The sequence below is a fragment of the Lactuca serriola genome, chromosome 5 (genome assembly GCF_051521515.1).
Source record: "Lactuca serriola cultivar US96UC23 chromosome 5, Lser_US96UC23_V15, whole genome shotgun sequence".
Taxonomy (NCBI): domain Eukaryota; kingdom Viridiplantae; phylum Streptophyta; class Magnoliopsida; order Asterales; family Asteraceae; genus Lactuca; species Lactuca serriola.
In genome coordinates this window covers 104923249-104947298 of record NC_136412.1, presented here as the reverse complement: position 1 = coordinate 104947298, position 24050 = coordinate 104923249, and the positions used below count along the sequence as shown (strand labels likewise).

Below are 24050 nucleotides of genomic sequence, written 5' to 3'. Positions count from 1 at the left end.
GCGAACACCCTAGATCCCATATTAGAATTCTATAGCATGATATAAAATTGTTCGGCTCTTTTTTTTCTCTTTATTTTCTGTTTTTTCCTTTTCCTCCTGGCCTACAAAATTTGCTTACTGTTCAAAAAAAATGCTGTAAGATATAGAATCCTATTCATTTATGAAATGTATCAACTATCAATTAATATGTTTAGTAGTGGTAAATTTATAGAAGTCAATAACTTATTTTAGTAGTAAATTTAATTGCTGGAGACAAAACTTTACAAATGGTCCCTGTGGTATCTCGAAAATTGCCACTTTGGTCCAACAATGTTTGGACTAGCACCAAAGGTCCAAAGTTTTCATTTTGTTGCGAGTTTGGTCCAATTTATTTTGATTTTTTTAAGAATGATGATTTTGCCCTTGGTATTTTCTTTTTTCATTTTTTATTAATTTTATTTATTAAAAAAATAAAAAAAATAAAATGTAAATACCATCCCCTTTATTTGCTTTTTTATTTTTATTTTTGTGAACATCTCTTTATCACTTAACACAACATCGCCGGTGAAGCACAATCACTACCATTACCACCAGAAGTCACCATCGGTGGCACAACCACCACCACCTGAAGTTGAAGTTGTCGCTGGTAGGAAGAAGATGAAAAGACATAACTGAAACTAGGGAGATGAAGAGAGAAAGAAAATCGATGAAGAAAGAAACACTCGGATCCACATCGTCATCCTGGTCGATTTTCAAATCGATGTTTCGCCGCCTCGCAACCAGTCGTTTAATCCGTCACAAACGCACATCGAAGTTAGAAAATCGAGACACATAAGTCAACGGGGTTGCAACAGCCCTAGCCAGACCCTTATCACCGGTAACGAACAGATCTGGCGCCGTCAGAAAACCTTTCATCGACCAACACTTCGCCGGAGAAGAACAGAGGCACGTCTCTAGTGGTGGACATCGCCATCGTCTTTGTCATTTGGGAAGGAGGACAATGCCATCCTCTTCATCCGATGAACAGATCGAGATTCCACCACGATCTTTTGGTCCTACTCCGACGGTCGTAGTTCGTTCGCTTTCTCGGTTTGTCCACCATCGGAGACGTCCCTTCATCTTCTCTATTGCCCAGATCTGTAAATACCACCACCACCACCGACCGATTAGGGTTTTCTGGCGGTAGATCTGAAACCCTCCCTCCTTTCTATGAGCATTTTGAGTGCTCTAATGATTATAGCAGCAGAAGAGACACAAAGAGATAAAGAAGGTGATCGAAGCAGCAGAAAAAAGAGAGAGAGGGTGGCACCGAAATGAGGGTGACGGTGGTTTTTGGCGGGTGGCGGTGGTTTCCGGTGACAAGAGATGGTGTATGTATGTTAAAGAGATAGTGGGTGGGTGTGGTAGTAGGGGTGGGTTTTATTTTCATTTTCATTTTCTTGTTGTTTTTTTTTTAAATTTGAAAATCTAAAAAATAATTAAGAAAAAAAAGATAAAACCATATTAATAGGGGCAAATCCGTCATTATAAAAAGTTCTAAAATTTTTGGATCAAACTCGCAACAAAATGAAAACTTTGGACCTTTGGTACTAATCCAAACATTTTTGGACTAAAGTGTCAATTTTTGACGTACCATAAGGACCATTTGTGCAGTTTTGTCATTGCTGGAAGAAAAGGAAAGGAAAATTTTAGTATTTTGTATTAAATTCAACAGATTCGCCAGCTCCTTGCTGACTAAAGACGGAAAAAGTCCAACCCCAAAACCCAACTAACCACACACACACACTCTCTCTCTCTTTCTTCACACGATACAATTACCAGCTGTTCCTTTCCGCGATTTATTGCGGTGGCAAATGGTGGTGATTGAAGACCTCCGGTTGAAGTGTTAATGGCAGAAGACGCCGTTCCGAAAACCTTCAGGGCATTAGTGGAAAGCGCTGAGAGAAAGTTCGCCAAGGTCCGCGACGCTCCGTCGTATGGACGTGGTCCCAACCACTACTTCCCCAAGGTATTCAAGGCTTACATGAAGCTATGGGATTACCAGCAAAAAAACCGATCGAAACTCGTTGAATCGGGACTTCAGCGATGGGAAATCGGCGAGATCGCCTCTCGAATTGGTCAGCTTTACTTCGTGCAGTACATGAGGACGAGCGAGGCACGATTCTTGCTGGAATCGTACATTTTCTACGAGGCTATATTGAACCGAGGGTACTTTGAAGGCTCGAGTTTCAAGGCTTTGAAAGATCGAGGGCTTAGGTTTAAGGAATTAAGGTTTTACGCCAGGTTTTTGCTGGTTTCCTTAATTTTGAATCGGTGGGAGATGGTTAAGCTTCTTTTAGACCGGTTTAAGGCGCTTGTGGAGGATAGCAAAGCCCAGTTTCCGGTACGCTAAATTATACACACTCACAGTCTCCCTACCCATCTTGATTATTTAAAGCTTTTATGACCCTAATTTGAGTTACTTTCTTCTGAAAAATGCTTGCTTTAGGGTAAATTTGTTTGATTGGGCTGTATTGACTTTATGAATACTACAAAGTGGAACATTTATACTATAGAGTAGTAATTATTAATTAGGATTTAGCTAGTTTTGGAGGAGTAACTAAGGAAATTTTTGCTTGTCATCATATTAAAGGCCATTAATGGCACATTTAAACTCTATGGACTTTGATAGTGGCTGGCTACTTGATCAGAGACTGATTGGACGGCTAGTTTGTTTGTAGTATTTGGAGAAAGTTTTCAATTTAATTGTAGAAGGTGGAAACTTGTGATCATGCGGATTCTTATTTTAAAGATTCCAATCAGGTAAAAGCAATTGAAACATTGTGAGTATTAAAAGGTCAATCAATACTCAGTTCTTAGGATGTTTTTGTATCTTCTAGTTAGTAGAATGCCATTCTTTGCTATTTAATACCAGAGTAAGAACTGTAGAGGTCAACTGGGCTTAACTTCCCTGCACTGCCTGGTTTTAAAGAAAAAATTACCTGAAAAGAAAGAACAGTTGTGAAATTATTTCCATGAACACTTGAGCATCCATCCACATACCTTGTGTTGATCCATCACTTGCATACCTTTATGTTTCCTCCTTAGACATAGATGAATCTTGTTTGTTTGTGGATGTTAATTTGTGTAAGTTTACTCATAAGTAAGAAATGAGAGTAGGATGCTTTCATAATTTATAAACAAATGACTGGGTAGATTTTGATTTTTGAGTTGACATAGAAAATGTAGCTTGATTTTATTATGAACCCTATCTTTGCAGGATACCACCTTTAAGGAATGGAAGGTGGTGATGCAAGAAATGGTGCGGTTTATGAAAGTTGATTCAGCCTTTTCAAATACTAGGCCTTTGCGATATTGTGCTATCTTCGATTCTTACCCGAGTTCACTTCCATATGTCGCACGTTTCCATGCAAAAAAAGTTCTAAAGTTGCGAGATGCATTGCTCATGAGCTATCACCGGAATGAGGTTGGTTATCTTTTATTTACCTTCACTTCTAAACAGAATGGTTCTGATTCAAACACTTCATTCAGTCTGAAAAGCAACAGTCTTTATTTTATCTATACAACACTCTATTATCACAAAATTTGATCACCCATTTAACCACTTTATCCAAAAACAAGAAGCAGCTCCCCTATTCCCCTCCATATTAAGGGTAAAATGGTCATATTATGTTTACAGACCTATTGTATTTGTCTAGTTATGTATTGTATTTCTAGTTTATTTATTCTAGAAAAGAAAGACACAACACTTTATTCACACAGCCATCGTTATCCAACCATTCAGCCACTTAATAAGAAAAAGAAGAAACAGTTTGGGATCCATATGATTAATCTTTTTTATTATTTCAGGTTAAGTTTGCAGAACTTACAACAGATACCTTCAGAATGCTGCAGTGTTTGGAATGGGAACCGAGTGGATCCTTTTATCAGAAGCAAACTGTTGAATTTCATGACAATGGAACTTCAACTGATCAATCTGCTACTTCAGGATTAATTGATATTAATTTGGTGGCTGATATGACTGATCCATCTTTGCCTCCAAATCCCAAAAAGGCTGTTCTTTATCGCCCTTCTGCAACACAGTTACTAGCTGTGAGTACAATTAAATTATTCTTTCATTTCTTGAATTTTCAGTCCATAGTATGAATATGATACTGCTCTAATATAAGGCCACATCACATATTCCTTAATCACTAAGCTGGTGTCTAGTATGATGGAATGGAATGGAATGGTTCATTCCATTGGAATAATAAAGCAAGTTTTTTGGTTTTTGTCTGATGGAATGGATTGGGCATGTGATTCCTTACATTTTGTTAATTTTCATTCCTTAGGCACGGGTAATTTTTTTTTTCCATTTCAAATATAACCTATTTTTAGTTATGTAATTTTGATGACACAATTTTTTATTTTTTTATTTTTTAATGTTCACCATTTTAATTAAATTAGTAACGAATTTTTAAAAATAAGTAGAAAATATGTATTTTGTTATAACCTAATTTGGGTTTTAAGTTTTAGTCATTTTTTTATTATGTTTACTTGGTTTTGTAAATAAAAAATTCATTAGTTATTAGAGAATCCACAATAGGAATTTTTTCAAACCAAAATGCTCTCGAAAATTGAAAGGCTATTGCAGAAGGTTTTTTTAAAAGAGATTGTGAATTTAGAAGCTTTTTCAATGATTGTGGATGTGGTGGGTCCCATAAGTTTTCAAACAATTGTAAATAGAAACTTATGCAAACACCACATAAAAACAAATTGAAAAAGCTCTTCTACTGTGGAGATATAATGAACTTTTTCATTTTAAGTTTTTTTTTTTTTTTTTTTTTTTTTTTTTTTTTTTTTTTTTTTCCATGTAAAAGCTTCACCAAAAAGTTTTATCAAAACTATATATGTTGTGTACACATAACATAAAAACAATTCATATAGAAATTCATTCCAGTTTCACATGGAAACCCTTTAAAGATGCTCATGGAATGTAATGACTCATTCCATTCCATTCCTTCAGCATTCTATTCCATCCAACCAAACAGAGTCTAATGTGATTGGTGTGTGCAGGTATTGGCTGCAATTTGTGATGAGCTCCCTCCAGAAAGTGTTATGCTTATTTACATAGCAGCCTCAGGTTACCTTTTGCATTCTTGTCCACCATAAAACATGATTTATAGCCATACATAAATGACCTTTTTACCCTCTGCAGGTGATTCTGGTCAAACTACTGTTCCACATAAACAAATATCAGGAAGTGTGAGAACATCTGTAAAGTTAAATACTGTTCATGAACGCAGTAACTACTTTATGCCTGAAACTCATGTCAATGGGAAAGGAAGTTCCAGTCATCCCTCTGAAAGTTCTATCTGGTTAGGGCCCACCAGAAATGCAGGTAAAAAATTAGGAAATTTTTATCATCTTCATAAGTCAAAACATAACAAGCTAAAATTATTCTGAAATTGTACTTTGTTTCATGTTTTTTGTTTTTCAGGTTCTAATAATCTTTTTCCTGCTGATTTAATCCCGTTTACTAGAAGACCTGCTTTTTTCATTATTGATAGTGACAACAGCCATTCATTCAAGGCAGGTTTGTCGAAACTCGTGTATCACAATTAGTTTTTAAACTGTAGTTGTTTTTTTAATTTAGCATTTTTCGGAGAGATGTCATCAACTTATTTTTAGGACAAATTACACAAAAGTCCTTGTACTTTTCTTCATATTATTGATTAAGCAACTTAATTGTTTTTCATAATGATTAAGTCATTATCCTTTTTAATAGTTTAAAGGGATATCTATAGAAAAGTCCCACACTTTTGGGAAAAGTTTCAATAAAGTCCTAAAAGTTTTTTTTTTTTGAACAGAAAAGTCCCCAATTATTTAACATTTTGCCTAAATTAACAAAAAGTCCTTTTTTATATTTGAACAGCAAATGATAGATTATTTGATTTTTTCAAAATAATGGGACTTCTATGTTCAAAAAAAAAATTAGGACTTTTTTGAAACTTTTTCCAAAAGTTTAGGACTTTCTGTAGATATCCCAAGTTTAAAAATAACATTTTTCATGGTTATACAGTTTTGATATCTGGACAAATATAAAATACATAAAAAGCAACTTAATTATTTATTTTCAGTTTAAGCCACTAAATTTTTTTTTTTAATGGATCTAGTCACTAAAGCTTCTTTTAGTAATCATAAAAAATAAATAATAGTTTAGTATTAAAACTGATAAAATGGTGAAAGTATTTTTTTGTGTGTATTTGGCCCTTTTTCAAAAGCAAATAAGCTGGAAAAATGTTATTTTTAAGGTAAAAAAATTATAATAGTTTAATCACTACAGAAATTTGTTAATATGGGGAAATTACAAGCGCTTTTATGTATTTTGTCCTATCCTTTATATATGTATCTAATTTTCTTTCATGGGAATTTCTTTTTCATCTCTTCTCCCCTATTAAAGGGCTAGTACCAATATATTTTCGTATTGGCTTGACATACATTTCATTGATTTGTAGTTTTAATAATGTAAGGAATTATAATAATAGAAGCTGTATATATTTCTTGAATAATAAGTTGTTATGTTTTTATTTTCCAGGTTTTACATGGTGCAGAAAGGGGAGAACCAGCTGCCTTGCTTCTTTCACCACTGAGACCAACATTCAAGAGTCAATCTGAATCCAGTGCTGACATCACACAAAATGGAAGTCAATTCACCCTCTTCTTGACTGCTCCATTACGCGCATGCTGGCAAATCTTTGGCCTCACTTTTTCTGATGATGATGCGGTATGTATGTAGTAACAAAGTCAAAAAAAAAAAAAAAAAAAAAACAAATTTGGGTTTTTAGGGCCTAGAATCCGATATTTTTTTGTTTCTGATATCTGTTTGTAACTTTGTATGCTTCCAGGATTTGATGGAAGATGCTGAAAGTATTGTTTCAGGCGCCTTTGCAGAGTGGGAAACAATACTTTGTACTACAACTACCCTGGATCTAGTGTGGGCCCAAGTTCTCTCTGAACCTTTGTTGCGAAGGATTATTCTCAGGTAACAAAACTATTATCATTTAATAATTTTTTCAAAAAATGTTTGACATACATAAAACACCATTTTATCGATTTAGCTATGCAACTATTACTAGTTTTTATGATTATTATAGTAATAGTTCAGGGGCTAAATCAATAAAAGCAACTGTGATAAAATGGTAAAAGTATGTTATGCTTTTCTGTATTTTACACTTTTTATAAAAATACACACTGAATCTTGTTACTGATTCTATTTATTTCACAGATTTATATTCTGTCGATCTGTTCTTACCTGTTTCCGGCGTCGAGAAGAAAATGACCATTACGTCCCTGTGTGCTTACCAGAGCTTCCTGATTCCGTCTCTCCCAACTCCGGAATCGTCCAATCCGCCGTCATGAAGCTTGCAGAGCATCTAAAGGTTTCACATTGTTTTCGGTTTGACGGTTTATAGCCATAATAGTTAGATTCAGAAGAAGCAGCAGATAATAATATATTTATATGTACATTCATCTTAACCGGGGGGGTTGTTTATGTACCCTAAAGTTGTCTCGTATAAATTGTTTGGGTTTGGTGTAAAGCTTTGAAAACAACAACAGCATACTTGAGTTGAGTTTGTATTTAATAGGTTTTGTCATTTGTGAAAGGGAAGTAGGTAGACAGGGCTGAGGGCGGGGGTGTTCAGGTAATTTCTGAACTTTGTGAATTATTATTATGTTATTGGGAAAAAAACGGCAGCTAAAGGTTACATTAAAGTATGCTAAAGTTTTTGCTTTGGGTAGGAAGAGGTATGATCACTTAAGAAACTACTTTTGTTTGATTTATATGCAGTGATTGTGTTTGATGTTTGGTTTGCTATGTTCGAATATGGAAGTGTAGTCGAGTTTTTATTGATACCAGTGTTGTCAATAGCGATTAGTGAGGCGACGTAGCGATGTGTTTTTCCCGACAACATCAAGATCCCACCGAATTGAAAAACTGATTGTTGAAACATGTTTTTACGGATCAGAAAACCATCGACCGACTGATAAACATCTTATTCTACAATTTCTTTTCCCATACTTTTAATAATACTTCCAATATATTTCACATTCCTGTATATTCCTATTCTACAATCTCTGTAAACAGTAAGAACACAGTGCAAGAGAATTTTGAACAATGAAGGAAAACTACAACTACCAACAGTTGCACATGATTCTCATATATATATATATATATATATATATATATATATATATATATATATATATATATATATATATATAACCATATTTGGCTTTACAGAAAAGTAGGAAGACACTAAAAGAAAAGATACCCACAAACATAAAATGATAGCAACTAGACAGCCATACAGCAGTACTCTATATGACAACATGAGTGGTTCTTTGAGCTAATAGTATTAGTTTTATTGATTTTTAGCTTATTTGAGCTAATTTTATTGGTTTTTAGCTTATTTGAGCTAATTTTATTGGTTTTTAGCATATTTATTAGTTATGATTTCTAAATAGATGATAGTAAAAATAGTATTAATTTTTTAATAGGCAACCGTTAAAATGAAATAGCTGTCGCTATTTCATCGCTATCGCTATGTGGCATATAAGTAGGTTGTCGCTATTACCCCGCTATCACCGTTGATAACATTGATTGATACGAATATTACTACTTTGTTATCTTTTTATAAATATATACGCATATGTCAATTATATTCTAATATAATATCTGCAACAACTATTCCATCCATCTCTTAATGATTTTAAAACAAACAAAGTCATTGAAATTACTTCTTCGCAATCGACTTTTTAGGGTTCATGGTCATTTTGACATGGTTTGTATGTGGAAATGATCCACCGACATAACTCCCGTTAAATTGCCGTTGTTAACCTCATCATGTGCCTCCCATGTGAGGGCATTTTGTTTTTTCAAGTTTTAGGGACCATTTTTACAGATGGAAATGACAATGAATACTATAATCTTTTACCCCCTTCATTTACGATCCCAAAGACACATCAACTCCTCACCTCCCTCACTCTTCCTTCTGCTCCATTAGAACCTGTAAAAAGGGTTCATCGAAGCAACCAAGAGAAGGTGATTTCATACATTAAAGTCGAAATGGTGTATGTAATGTGGCAGATCAAACCGGAAAACAAAGTTTTTGACGTATCATCTATGTATGGTAAGTTGCTATGTTTTCTTTAACTTCCTAAAAAGCATTTTCCCCTTTGATTTTCATACTAATAAACACATAATTTTGGCTTTGTATTCATGCAAAATTTTTGACTTTGTAGCGGATGCACCCACATGGTTTACTATTAAGCTACATTAAGGTAGGAAGATTAATAAATTACCTGATATAAAGTATACTGAAGGTGAAGTGTGTTATATTGATTATATGGACATAAATGAGTTCTTTGTACATGAACTTGATGCCATAATGCTTGAACTAGATTATCCAGACCCACGGATGACTGAAGTAATTGATGTCTCAAATTCCCTAGTGGTATACTACCATTTTAAGATACCTAATGACAACTTTGAATTTGGCCTTAGAGCTGTAGGGGAATGATCAGGATGTTATCAATCCATCTAAATACATTCCACATAACAAGTTGATTGAGGTGGACACAAAACATAGGAAGACAAATTTATTAACTTACTTGATGTTTCCAAATGCAAAGGGTAAAGTTGTGATTAAGGAATTACCTGAAAATGATGATCAAGAGGCTGAAGTTCATGTGGAATCTCCATCGAGAAATATGAACCATGTTAATGATGAGCCTATAGGTGAGTACATATATTTGATACTTTTTGGGAGTAAAATTGATGTTTTCTCACCAGAGTATAGAAAGGGTAGAGTTGGGAACTCCAAAACAGGTGAAAGTTCTTGTAGCAAGAGGCTTAATTTAGATGATATTGATGAATTAAAGGAAAAGACTGTTGATTAGGATGCTACTGTTGGATTAGTGTCTAAGTCCATAACTATTTTGGTATGTACTTGACCCGATGGTGCATGGTCCTTTTGGGTTGCCTTCACCAAAGCAACTTGATAGGATGAATTATGGAGAGAAAGAATTAAATATGATTTATTAATATATTATGGGAATAATACATTAAAGGATAAATCATATTGTTTAATTAATATTAGTCAATAATTAATTGGTAATTAGTTTTGTGACTAAAAGAGATTAATTAAACTTAAGGGACTGGAATTGTAATTATAAGATAATTGCAATTTGGGCCATGGATTGCCTTATATTAAGGAGTGGACGAATTTTATGGGGAAACCCATGAAGAAATCATCCAAGGCCTTAAGGAAAGGGATCCATGGGTTGCTTAGGGCTTAAGCATCCAATTTAGGGTTTTCTTGTTAGATAACCCTAATAGCCTCCTATATATATAGATCCCTTATGACCTAAAAATGTGGCTAAGCATCCTTCTAGGGTTTCACACGTTTTAGGGCAGCCTCCATCCTCTCTCCTCTTCATCCTCTTGCTCTTGGTGTTTGTGAACCATTAGAGGAGTGACATTTGTGACTCTAAGCTTTCTAAAGTCAATACAAAGAGGAATTGGGATTGTTATTGCTACATAACAATCAAGGTAATATCTTAAACCCATTCTTATGTTAATATGATTACTTGTATGCTAGAATTAGGGTTTATAGTCTTGGATAACTTGCATGTATAATAGAGAAACCTAGATCCAAGCATTAGGGTTTGTATGAGCACATAGGATGTTCTTATAGCTAAAACCCATCAGCTACAACATGTGTTATGGATAATGTTGGGGATGAGATGACTAGTGTTCAGGATGCTACAACTACTGATCAAGGATGTTACAAGTCAGGTACTTCAATCATGATAATATTGGTGATGAGTTGAATGGTGTTCAGGATGCTACAACACCCCTTGCTAATGATGACAAACAATTTAATGAGTTGCTTGATAATCTTATGGACAATTTAATTGGAACTGAAAAGGACGATTCAGGGTATGAAGAGGATGATGTTGAGTATGAAGAGGATGATGTAGAGTATGAAGATGTAGTTTCAAAATATGAAGTTGCTGATGTTCCAGAGAAAGTGAAACACTATGAAGTTGAAGATAAAGTGGACTACATAATAGATGAGTACAAAAATATCCAAGATGTAGATGTGGACATGGTAGACTTCATTCTGAATGTTCATAGTGATCTGGAAGGAGGATGTGTTAATGATGTGCATGCTGATGATGAACCTGAAGGCATGGAAGTCATAAACAATGAGGAGTTTGATTCGTTGGATGAAGGATTAGACCAAGACAGTCAAAGAAGAGCTCTTATAAAAAATTTTGTCAAAAAAAAGGTGTATCCTTGCGGAAATACACAAGTTATCTTTCACAGCTGGTCAGAAATTTAAAAGTAAAAAAGAATTGAAGGAGCTAATCGATGTCCATGCACTAGAAACAAGAATGAATCTGTGTTTTTTTTAAATGACAACCTAAGGCTAAGGGCTGAGTGTAGAGGACTTGTCCTTATCAGTAATAAAGGTCAAGTGAGTAGTCAAACTACCACTTCTAAAAGCAAGGACAAAGAAGTTAATACAACAAAAGTTAAATGTGGTTGGTTTATACACGCTTCTAGGTCAAACCTTGAGTCTAACTAGTTTATAAGAACCTTAAATTAGATTTACACATGCTTACAAACAAGAAAACTTAGGGCTTGCACTGATGCGTTAATTTCCAAGAGAACCATAGATCAAGTTGAGGCAAATCCACCGATTCCTTTGAGAGCTATACAAGATCACTTACAAAAGACATACCGGGTGGGTGTTTCGATGAACAAGGTGTGTTAGGGAAAATGATTTAGCAAGAAAAATGTAACCAGTGACTATACAAGACAGTATGAACTGTTGAGGGACTATGCTCTTGAACTTAAAGCTACCAACCCAGACACCACAATGAAGATAGATGTATGTTCTGAGGCTAACCCTGTTTCCCATACAAGGCAATTTAGAAGGATTTATGTTTTCTTGGGTCCACTCAAAAAAGGTTTCAAGGCATACCTTAGGGACTTAGTAGGTTTGGATGGTGCCTTCATGAAAGGACCATTCCCTGGTCAGGTTCTTTCAGCAATAGGATTGGATTTTAACAATGTAATTTATCCCTTAGCCTATGCAATTGTAGAGTTTGAAAACATAGCTAGATAGAAGTAGTTTTTAGAACACCTTAAGGATGACTTGGAGCTTGGAATAAACTAAAATTATACATTCATAAGTGACAGGCAAAAGGTAAGGCATACTTCTATAAATTTTCATTTTTAATGTATGTTTTTAATTCTAATTATTAAGTTTGATTGATGTAGGGTTTAGAGACTGCAATTTGTCTATTGTTTCCTAATGTCGAGCATATGTATTCTATCAGACATATTCATGACAACATAAGAAATAAATGGGGACAAATTGAGTATAGGGACCACTTATGGATGTGTGCTTCAGCACCCACCATTCCTGAATTTGAGCATTTGATGAAGGAGTTTAGCCAATATGATAGGGAGGCATGTGAGTGGTTGAGTAGATTCCTCCTGCACATTGGGTAATAAGTCATATTCAGGTAATTCTATATGCTTCAATATGCTCATTATATTGTTCAGTTATTTATAATTGCATTAATTTTTTGGTATTGTCATATACAACATGAAGAGCAGTTTCTGACATGTTGATTTAAAACATATGTAAGGTGTTTAATGAGAAGATAGAGAAGTGAAGGGACAACCTGTCATTGGATGTTTAGAGTACATTAGGGAATACCTAATGAAGATGATATGCAATGTCATGAAGGAAATGAAAAAGGTTAAAGGCGCACTTACACTAACAGTAATAAACATCCCAGATGCCTGAAATGCAGTTGCTTCACAATATATTGCTAGGTGGAATGGGGGAGACAAGTATCAGGTAACTAGAGCTTTGCAATATCAACATTTTGTGGATGTTAGGAAGCAAAATTGTAGTTGCAGAAAATGGGAATTAATTGGAATTCCATGAAAACATGCAATTGCAACTCTCAATGAAATGAGTAAAGATTCAAAGGATGAGCTTGACATTTACAAATAGTTACACAAGGTATATTGGCTAGAGACATGGGAAAAGCATATTCATTTAAGGTGGAGCCAATTACGGGGAGAGCCATGTGGCCTAAAAGTGATTGTCCAACAAAGCTAATTCCTCCCCCACATCGCACTCAGGTGGGAAGACTGAAGAAATGAGAAGACAATGTGAGGGTGAAAGGTTGAGAAAAAAGCAGAGGGGAAGTCAAGGTGATGGAGTCAAGGCTACATAAGAAGAAGGATCTCATAGAACAAAAAATGATGGAGTGTAGAAGCTATCAAGGAAGCATATTAGTGTTACTTGTAGCAAATGCATGAATAAGGGATACAACTCTAGGACAAGTAAAGGGAAAGGTGGGAATCAGTCCAAGAAGTAAGCTTCGATGAAGTTGGTATGGTTTCATGCAGGTGTTTTTTTATGTGATTTTGGTTATATGTTATTGAAAACTTGGTTGTTATTGTTAGACTTATATGTATGGTGCAATAACACTTTGATTGTATTTTGGTTGTTATGTTTAGAATCTTAGGTATGGTTTCATGATTTGATTACGTTTGGTGGAATGACACATTTATGCTTAATTTGGTAATCTATTTTGGTTCTACTGATGTAGTTACTGAAATGTGCATTTTGGTTAAATTCTGATACATATTTTGGTAATGTACTTTTGGTCTATTAATGTGCTTATTTTTATACATTTTGGTCATACTTTGATACCATATATGATTTACATTTTTGTCATACCTGCCATATTATCATTAATAACATAATTCATTGCAAACATGATCAAATCAACGTACAACAAAAGAACCCAATTTTCTACTAATACCCTTCATCCCTTGATCAACAAACAACCCCCTATTTGTCTAACCCTAACCCCCATACAAACCAAATACCAAACATAACAATCATAAAAAAACAACTTCTAAATAGATAGATTTTCAGCTTAAAAGATTCATCCTTTAATGCATTACAATTTGCCACCAACATGTTGTTCTTGCTTATCAATCCATTGCATTGTTCCTCTAGCATGTTGACACTTCTAACCAGTTGATTGCACCGATCTTGCACTAAGTTCAAATTTCTTAGCAGAACATGTAACATCTGGAATTTGTAGGTATTAATATTATTTATTTTATTGAATAATGGGCTGTTGTTGGCTTGGAACAGGATAGTTTAGGCCTTAAGCTTTGGGATGTGAAAGGCATTACACGGAGCATACCATGCCAGGTACGCGCAACGTACTCAAAAAGATGGGGCCGGAAGTCCATGCACGTACGCCTAGTGTACCAAAGGGTACGTGCAACGTACGTGCGCATGTTCTAAAACCCTAACTTTTAGGGTTTGATCCCTATTTAAAGGACCTTATGCCTTTGGTCCAGCCTCCCTCTCACCCTTATATAGCCTCCACGAAAACGCTAATCTCTGTTTATGTGTCTTTGTGATTTGGAAGCCATTTGAGAGTACCTTGGTGTAGTTTTGGTGCTTTGGAAGAGAAAGGAGCTTGAAGAAGAAGAAAGGATCCACCAAGAGCTTGTAGATCCACGATATTGACATCATTTCTGACTCTTTTGAGGTATCAAGTTCCATACTTGGTCATTGTATGCTTAGATTTGTTTATGGGGTGTTTAAGGTCACTTTTGGACTCCATTGTTGCAGTTTCTTGCATCTGTATTGTTTCAGACCATAATAGCTGTCCTTTTGGGCTCTTAGAGGCACTAAGAGTCATAAAAATCGGACCTTGATGGTTAATCCACAACCATGCAAGTGTTAGTTGGTCTTAAAACTTGTTAAAAGGACCAAAATCATGTTTTGACCCCAACAATGCATGAAAGCACATAAAGTTTGTGACTTTATGGTTTAGGAGGCCTTAAAGGACCTGAATCTACATTTTGGACGTAAATACTTAATGGATTAAGTCACAAATGATGTCCCAAGGATGCTGGCTAGTACGCTAAGCGTACACCCTGGTACACTGCGTGTACTGGGTCAACTTGCCGTTTGCAGTTAAGACTAGCGTACGCTAGGCGTACGTGCCAGGTACGCCGCGCGTACGCATGCAGAGTGGCTACCTTTGGCTTTTTGGGCCTTAGTGGGTTGGGCCTGGACTACTGGGCCTCGTGGCCTACTGTGGAGTATAGTTCTGGGCCTGGGATTTTGGAATTAGAAGTATTTGGCCTTTTGGGACATATTGGGCCACATGCGATTATTTCATTTTGGGCTAAAGACTTATTAGAATTGTAAAAAGTCCCATTTGAAGGTTTCGGCCCAATTTAGAAAATCAGGCCACAATGCCGACCCACTAATAGAAGATTGTAGTTAGATGATTGTCTGTGTGATAATTGTCTGGTATGACGTATCTATTATGTGCTATGTGTTAGTTTGCTATGATTCTATGTGGTAGTGGTAGGGGTGAAATAGTCCCCGATATCCGGTTGAAACAGACCAAAGGGAGGCCATCACCCAGATATGCTAGGCAGTTATATGATTGAAATAGACCAAAGGGGATGCCAACACCCAGATATGCTAGGCAGTTATCCGGTTGAAATAGACCGAAGGTGTCACACCCCAAAACCAAGAACGGCGGAAATCGTTCTGGGGCGGAGAACGTCATGTAAAGTATCACAACACAGTATAATAGTAAATAAGCAAACAACATCATCCATTGCATTAAATATATAATTTTAATACAAGTGTGTTCTGTACAGTTATAGACACCAAAAGTAAATCAAAATAATTAGATGAGTCTTGGATGCGCTCCATCTTCTCAAAAGCTGGCCTCGGTACCTGTCTACTGTTGACTTGAGAATACAAGTTATTTTGAAAGAGTTTATCAGCATTAAGCTGGTGAGTTCATAAGTATTTAGTGTCGGTGTTTGTTATCAAAACGTTTGAACATGTCTTATGTATAAGTTTGTAAAATGTATGTAAATGTTTGTAAAAGTTTGAATCTCTCAGAAAAACCTATATTTTCTATTAAAGTAGTCTTCTACCAAGGCTTAACTGTTTCGTATGTTCGTTTTGTTGTAAAAGTGTGTAATTTCCCAAGTGTAACTATCATTAAAAAAATATAGTTTGTACATTAATGTTTACGTGAAATAATCACTAAATATATGTAAGGGGTAAATTATTGTAGTACTGTAGTGTTGTATTATAGGAACTACTGCTGTACTAACTACCTTAAACCGGATTTATATTAAGGTATCATGTGATTAATTGTACCATACTATCGACTGGATAAACAACGACAAATGTAGGTCGTAAAAAGAAATGACGTTTGGCACCCGCAGACCTGCAGGTCCGGCTGTAGCTAGCAGCAAGGTGTAGGATAGTCAATCCAGTATAGATCTATACGCAAACTCACGCTCTCCCTTCCAGAGACTCTGGCTACAACTCGGGCCATGACATTTAAGTCATGCTCTGATTCATATCACAATAATTAACGTATTCATGTATATGTAATGTAACGAACTGTTCTAGTATAGTTGTATGTGTTCTCCTTCTAGTATAGTTGTATATGTTCTCTTTCTTAGTATAGTTGTATATGTTCTCTTTCTAGTATAGTTGTATATGTTCTCTTTCTAGTATAGTTGTATATGTTCTCTCTCTTAGTATAGTTGTATATGTTCTCTTTCTAGTATAGTTGTATATGTTCTCTTAGTAATAAGTATTGACTCATGAATGAACTGACTCATTGATCTAGCAATAGTATAAGTATGATCCTGTCCTACCCCGATGGTAGCCTACTAATGATGTAACTAGTACGCATGAATATGGAAACACTTTTATGTCTATATATGTATACATGATATATAATCAATATTTAAACGACCTTTGGACGAGTACCCGATATCCTATCAGACCACATCCAAATCGAGGAAAAGGAAACAAGGTGGATAGCCTTTTCAACATTACTTATATAACTATACATACACGGGCATGCAATTTATAATAAGTGTAACAAAGTTTAAGTAAAATTATTTGATAAGTAAAACAGTTTGAACTAAAACAGTTTGAACAGTAATAAAATCATTGGTTTTGTAGTTATTAATCACATGTGATTGATGTAATAACTATAAGTATTCAACTTGTATTCCCCCCTATTAAAGCATTTAAAACATTTAAAAGTATTTCAAAGGTTAGTTAAAGGGGTATGAACTCACTTATGGTGAGTGGATTGGATTGAAGTGTCCGATACTGTGCTAGGTGGCAAACAAGAGACTTGTTCACACGCACGAGCCTAGTTATCATATAATGAGCATATATATAACTAATTAGCCAAATAATAACTAATAAATTAAGTTGAGACACTCTAGAACATGAAAACACTTTGTATAAGTGTTATAAGTCCTAAGGGTTGCCTCTAAGTTGTTGTGGGACAAGGCTAAAGGGGTTTAGGGTTCCAAAGGCCCTTATATATGTGTTTACTCTTCAATAAAATCCACACAAGGAGTTTACGGTCGTAAACCCTTGAGTTTACGGCCGTAAGATCTCAAACATAATGACATTATTTGTTTTGAAGTGTTACTTGATTTCTAGAAGAAGTTCTACTTGGTGGTTTAATCCTAGGACTAGTTTAGGGCTTTAAGACACTCCTTTTAGGAGTTTACGGCCCTAAGGCCATTTCCTTTTGAGTTTACTGCCGTAAACTCATATGGAAGTGGGTATTTTTATGTTTTCAAGTCCCATACTCATTTAGGATAGGTTCTAGGCAATTATCTATGGCTAATGAAGGCATTAGGCACACTATGGTACCCTTCCTTGATGTTCACGGCCCATGAACCTTTTCCCTTAGATATTACGGCCGTAATCTCTCATGGGGATGGGTTTTTGATGTTTTTAAGGTCCACAAATTAGCTAGGAATAATTCTAGGATAATGTCCAAGGCTTTAAGAATGGTTTAGGCACTCTTTAGCCTTTGCTTTTGGAGTTCACAGTCCAAGAACTTCTTGGGCCGTGAACACCCTAATCTTGGTGTTCTTGTTTGTTTTCTAGTCTTAAATACACTTATATACAAGCCTAAGTTCGTTACTTAACATGGGGAAAAGACTAGGTAGCATTTAAGCGTCATATAGGAGTTTACTCTCCAAGAACGTTCTTGGGCGGTAAACTCCCGAATCTCACAGATTTGCTATGCAATCTAAGTTATTAAGCACATTATAAGCATTATAAGACAACTAGAGAAGTGTACTCACGATTTGGGATAAAAACCCGAAGATCCGGGAGAGAGAAAATGGCTTTTCTCTAGTTGGAAATGTAACTAATGACATAATTTGGTTAAGAATTCTATTTATTGTCCTGGGATTTTTGGCCAAAAAGATTATTATTCAGGAAATGAACTCTAATATTATGAAGTTTTGAAATACTCAAGTTTCACAAACCCATGTGCATCCACTCTCCTGATATCTCCTTAAATGTAAACCCTGAAATACTCAAACTTATTCGGAAAAGTCTGAAATTCACTGTAACTGGTCTAGCTTCTATTGACTTGATAATTTTTGTACAAAATGGAAATTTTGGGTTGTCACATCATCCCCTCCTTAGAAGGAATTTCGTCCTGAAATTAGAATTTAAGCAAATAAGTAGTTACAAACAACTAAGTAAAAAGATGAGGATATTTCAGTTTCATCTGATCCTCACGCGCCCAAGTGAATTCCGGCCCTCGCTTGGCGTTCCAGCGAACCTTCACTATCGGGATACGACTTTGTTTCGTCTGCTTGACCTCACGGTCCATGATCTCTACCGGTTCTTCCACGAAGTTGAGGCTCTCGTTGATCTCGATCTAGTCGAGTGGGATTACAAGAGTCTCGTCGGACAGACACTTTTTCAAGTTAGATACGTGGAATGTAGAATGTACGTTACGAAGTGCGTCGGGTAGGTTGAGTTTGTAAGCTACCGGGCTGATTTTTGCGAGAATCTCGAAAGGCCCTATGTACCTCGGATTAAGCTTCCCACGCTTACCGAAGCGTATCAAGCCTTTCCAGGGTGAGACTTTGAGAAGGAGTCGGTCTCCCGCCTGAAATTCCAAAGGTTTTCTTCGCTTATTAGCATAGCTCTTCTGTCGGTCTCTAGAGGCTTTCAATCGTTCACGGATCTGAACGATCTTCTCCGTCGTTTCCCGAATGATTTTCGGGCCTGTGAGAGTACTGTCAGAAACTTGCCCCCTAGCTAATTAGGTATCACCCACTTCAACCCAACATAGAGGGGATCTGCACTTTCGGCCGTAGAGGGCTTCAAATGGAGCAGCCTTGATGCTCGTGTGATAACTGTTATTGTAGGAAAATTCGACAAGGGGTAAATGAGTATCCCATGCCTTTCCAAAGTCAATCACACAGGCTCTCAACATATCTTCCAGTGTGTGGATGGTTCTCTCACTTTGTCCGTCGGTGTGTGGATGGTAGGCCGTGCTCATGTCCAGCCTTGTTCCTAGGGAATGTTGTAGCGATTGCCAGAATCTTGAGGTGAACCTACTATCTCTATCGGAGATAATGGATATAGGTACACCATGTAGTCGTACGATTTCCCTAATATATGTTCTCGTAAGTTTCTCCATCTTGTCAGTTTCTTTGATAGACAGGAAGTGTGCAGACTTGGTCAATCTATCGACGATGACCCATATGGTATCAAGTCCACCCGTTGTCTTGGGCAACTTGGTTATGAAATCCATAGTGATCCGCTCCCACTTCCATTCTAGAATCTCTGGTTGTTGTAGTAAACCGGAGGGCTTCTGGTACTCGACCTTAACCTTTGCGCAAGTAAGGCATTTACTTACGAAGGTAGCAATCTCTGCTTTCATGTTAGGCCACCAATATAGCTTTTTAAGATCCAGATACATCTTATCTGAACCTGGGTGGACGGAATACCGAGTGTTGTGTGCTTCGGTCATGACCAAGTCTCGAAAACCACCGTGTTTCGGTGCCCAGATCCGGTTCATGAAATATAAGGCTCCGTCACCCTTGGCTTCTAAATTCTTATCCATTCCTCTAAGGGATTCACTCGTCACGTTTTCAGGTTTCATGGCTTCAAGTTGGGCCGCCTGAATTTGCTTAGACAAGTGTGAATGGATGGTCATTGTCAATGAATTGACCCTACGACCAGAATATTCCTTCCAACTTAGGGCGTCTGCTACTACGTTGGCTTTACCCGGATGATAACGAATATCGCATTCGTAGTTACTAAGTAGCTCGACCCACCGTTGTTGTCTCATGTTGAGCTCCTTCTGATTGAATATGTGTTGTAAACTCTTGTGGTCAGTAAAGATAGTGCTTTTCATTCCGTACAAGTAATGTCTCCAGATCTTCAGAGCAAACACCACCGCTCCTAGATCAAGATCGTGGGTTATGTAGTTAACTTCGTGTGTCTTCAACTGTCTCGAGGCGTAGGCGATGACCTTACCTCGCTGCATCAGAACACACCCGAGCCCTTCATTCGATGCATCCCAATAGACTATGAAGTCTTCTATTCCTTCGGGGAGGGATAGTATTGGTGCAGTGCATAAGGCTCGCTTGAGCGTTTGGAACGCTCTCTCCTGTTTCTCTTCCCAGTCGAAGGCCACGCCTTTTCTGGGTCAGTGTTGTAAGAGGTTTCGCAATTCGGGAGAAGTTCTGTATGAACCTGTGGTAGTAGCTAGCGAGACCTAAAAACTGCCGAATTTCTGTAGGTGTCTTCGGTGCTGACCAGTTCTCAATGGCCTTAATTTTGGATGGGTCCACGTGGATTCCCTCTTCACTTACCACATGTCCTAAGAATTCGACTCTTCGGATCCAAAATTCACATTTAGAGAACTTCGCATAGAGCTTCTCCGCTCGTAAAGTTCCTATAACTTGTTGCAGGTGATCGCCATGCTCTTCCTTACTCCGGGTGTAGATCAGGATGTCATCAATGAATACAATGATGAACTGATCCAAGTAAGGTCGGCACACTCTATTCATCAGATCCATGAAGACTGCGGGCGCATTGGTCAATCCGAATGGCATCACCACGAACTCGTAGTGTCTATAACGAGTTCGGAAGGCTCTCTTCGTAACATCCTCCTCTAGCACTTGTAATTGGTGATATCCGGATCTCAGATCAATTTTGGAAAAGTAGTTCGCCCCTTGCATTTGGTCAAATAGATCGTCTATGCGAGGCAGAGGGTAACGATTTTTGACCGTTAGTTTGTTGAGTTCTCTGTAGTTGATACACATACGGAATGATCCGTCTTTCTTCTTAACGAACAAGACCGGTGCTCCCCAAGGTGAGAAACTTGGTCTTATAAAGCCCTTGCTGAGCAGTTTGTTAAGTTGACCAGATAGTTCCTGCATCTCTGCTGGTGCTAATCGGTAGGGCGACTTGGCTACTGGGGTAGCTCCTGGGACTAAGTCGATTCTGAACTCGACCTGTCGTTGCGGAGGTAATCCTGGTAGCTCTTCTGGGAAGATGTCGGGAAAGTCGCTCACTACTGAAATTAGCTAGGAATAATTCTAGGCTAATGTCCAAGGCTTTAAGAGTGGTTTAGGCACTCTTTAGCCTTTTCTTTTGGAGTTCACGATCCAAGAACTTATTGGGCCGTGAACACCCTAATCTTGGTGTTCTTGTTTGTTTTCTAGTCTTAAATACACTTACATACAAGCCTAAGTTTGTTACTTAACATGGGGAAAAGAATAGGTAGCATTTAAGCCTCATATAGGAGTTTACTCTCCAAGAACGTTCTTGGGCGGTAAACTCCCGAATCTCACAGATTTGCTATGTAATCTAAGTTATTAAGCACATTATAAGAATTATAAGACAACTAGAGAAGTGTACTCACGATTTGGGATAAAAACCCGAAGATCCGTGAGAGAGAAAATGGCTTTTCTCTAGTTGGAAATTTAACTAATGACATAGTTTGGTTAAGAATTCTATTTATAGTCCTGGGATTTTTGGCCGAAAATATTATTATTCCGGAAATGAAATCTAATATTATGAAGTTTTGAAATACTCGAGTTTCACAAACCCATGTGCATCCATTCTCCTGATATCTCCTTAAATGTAGACCCTGAAATACTCAAACTTATTAGGAAAAGTCTGAAATTCACTGTAACTGGTCTAGCTTCTATTGACTTGATAATTTTCGTACAAAATGGAAATTTCGGGTTGTCACAGAAGAGGAGGCCAACACCCAGATATGCCTGGCTAGATATGTTATTATATGGTATGTGGTATGCTGGGGGAACTCCGTAAGCTTTGTGCTTACGATTTTCAGTTTTGTTTTCAGGTACATCTTCGTCGAAGGGGAAGTAGTCGGCACGGTAACAACACATCACACACACCATCTCCACACTATGATGTTCTGGGATTGTTTTTATTCCATGACTTGTTTTTATGACTTTTGATTTATGGGTTCATGAACTTATATGTTATCAATGATGTTTTTCAGTAAACCATTTTATAAGTTACTTAATTAAAAATAAAATTTTTAGTCATGATTTTTGGGTTGTTACAGACCAGGTATGAAGGCTTTATCCTTAGCACACATTGGCGGGTCAAGCCACCCAGATAAACCTACAAATAGAATCGTTCATAAGGCATGATGTTTTCACCATATCAAACTGTCCCCCAAAACAAAGCACCATTGTTATTATAAGAGCTGAAGAAGAAGAAGGGAAATAAAAGAGTCACTGAGGAAGACGTTGGGAAGATAGCAACAGTAGGGCACATTTAAATAGTATAAGATATTTTCCATCTGCAAAAATGCTCCCTAAAACTTGAAAAGACGAAAATGCCCTCACGTAGGAGGCACATGATGGGGGTTAAAGGCAACTATTTAATGGGAGTTAAGTCGGGGGACCATTTCCACATACAAACCATGCCAAAAGGACCATGAACCCTAAAAAGTCGAGGTTTGGACCAAACCTCGAAAATTTTGCATACCATAGGGACCATTTTTTCACTTTCTCTCTCTCTCTCTCTGTATGTATGTATGTATATATATATATATATATATATATATATATATATATATATATATTATATATATATATATAGTTCTTGAGTTTTAAGTAATTTGTTTTGAACCTTCAAATATCTATATGTAATTTTCATTTTGAAATTAAACTATCCACATTTAAAATGAACTTATAGAAAATAGATATAACATACTATTATGTTCAAATTAAATTCCAACTAATAGAAATATTTCTTTAGCTTTGGACTTTAATTCTTTGAATTCTAACTCATAGATATAGTTTTAAATATTTTAAAAATTCATCAAATTTAACAAATTGAATACCTGCTATTGGAACCGCTACCCATTGGTTCCGGTTCCAACATTTTAGGATCCGACTGTTCCGATTCAAAATAATTAAGGCGGATACCCGCCTACACTCATCTCTAGTTAGAATATGTATGCATAATCTCACCATAATGTATTTCTATTTATTCTCCATCATATCTCTTTGTCATTACCCTTGGCGTATGTCATTCACCATTAGAAACATAAATATATTACTTTCTAAGGACATCTTTCATTTCTGTCAATGTTATTTTAGGATTCCTGATTACGATATAACTAACTAGTTGTAAGATCCATGTATTATATGAGTTTATTAAAAAAAATAAACAAACATGAAGATCTAAAAATTTAGAAAAATTAATGTTATAAGAAAAAAAGTAAAATGTTAATTATTAAAATTGAAGCGCTTATTTATCTTTTAAATTTAAACTAATAATTTAAATAAATAAATAACTAAACTAATTATATTCAATTTAGAAATTTAGAAATTATAAAGAAATTTGAAGTAATGAATTGGATATAAATTTATTATTACATTTATTACATTTATGTATTATATGAAATTTAATAAAAAGGAAAAAACGCAAAATGACACATGAATATAAATTAATCTAAATTTACCATAAAATAACATGTAGCATAATATATAAGAGGATGACAACTGACAATTTTTTTTCATTTATTAGGGATGATTTCAACCAACAAGATATCTAAAATTGTAATTCTTAGCACATAGTGTGTTTCAA

At 36.2% G+C, this 24050-nt stretch overlaps 1 protein-coding gene across 1 annotated transcript; it reads left to right on the top strand.

Annotated features, from left to right (window-relative positions):
• Positions 1-1705: 1705 nt before the first annotated feature.
• LOC145052848 (signal transducer, putative (DUF3550/UPF0682)) lies at positions 1706-7737 on the top strand. The gene is made up of 9 exons (XM_079000747.1): positions 1706-2362; positions 3239-3445; positions 3829-4071; positions 5035-5101; positions 5177-5359; positions 5459-5550; positions 6557-6745; positions 6867-7003; positions 7247-7737. The coding sequence occupies exons 1-9, from the start codon at positions 1868-1870 to the stop codon at positions 7431-7433; spliced, it is 1800 nt and encodes a 599-aa protein (XP_078856873.1). The 5' UTR covers positions 1706-1867; the 3' UTR covers positions 7434-7737.
• The last annotated feature ends 16313 nt before the right edge of the window (positions 7738-24050 follow it).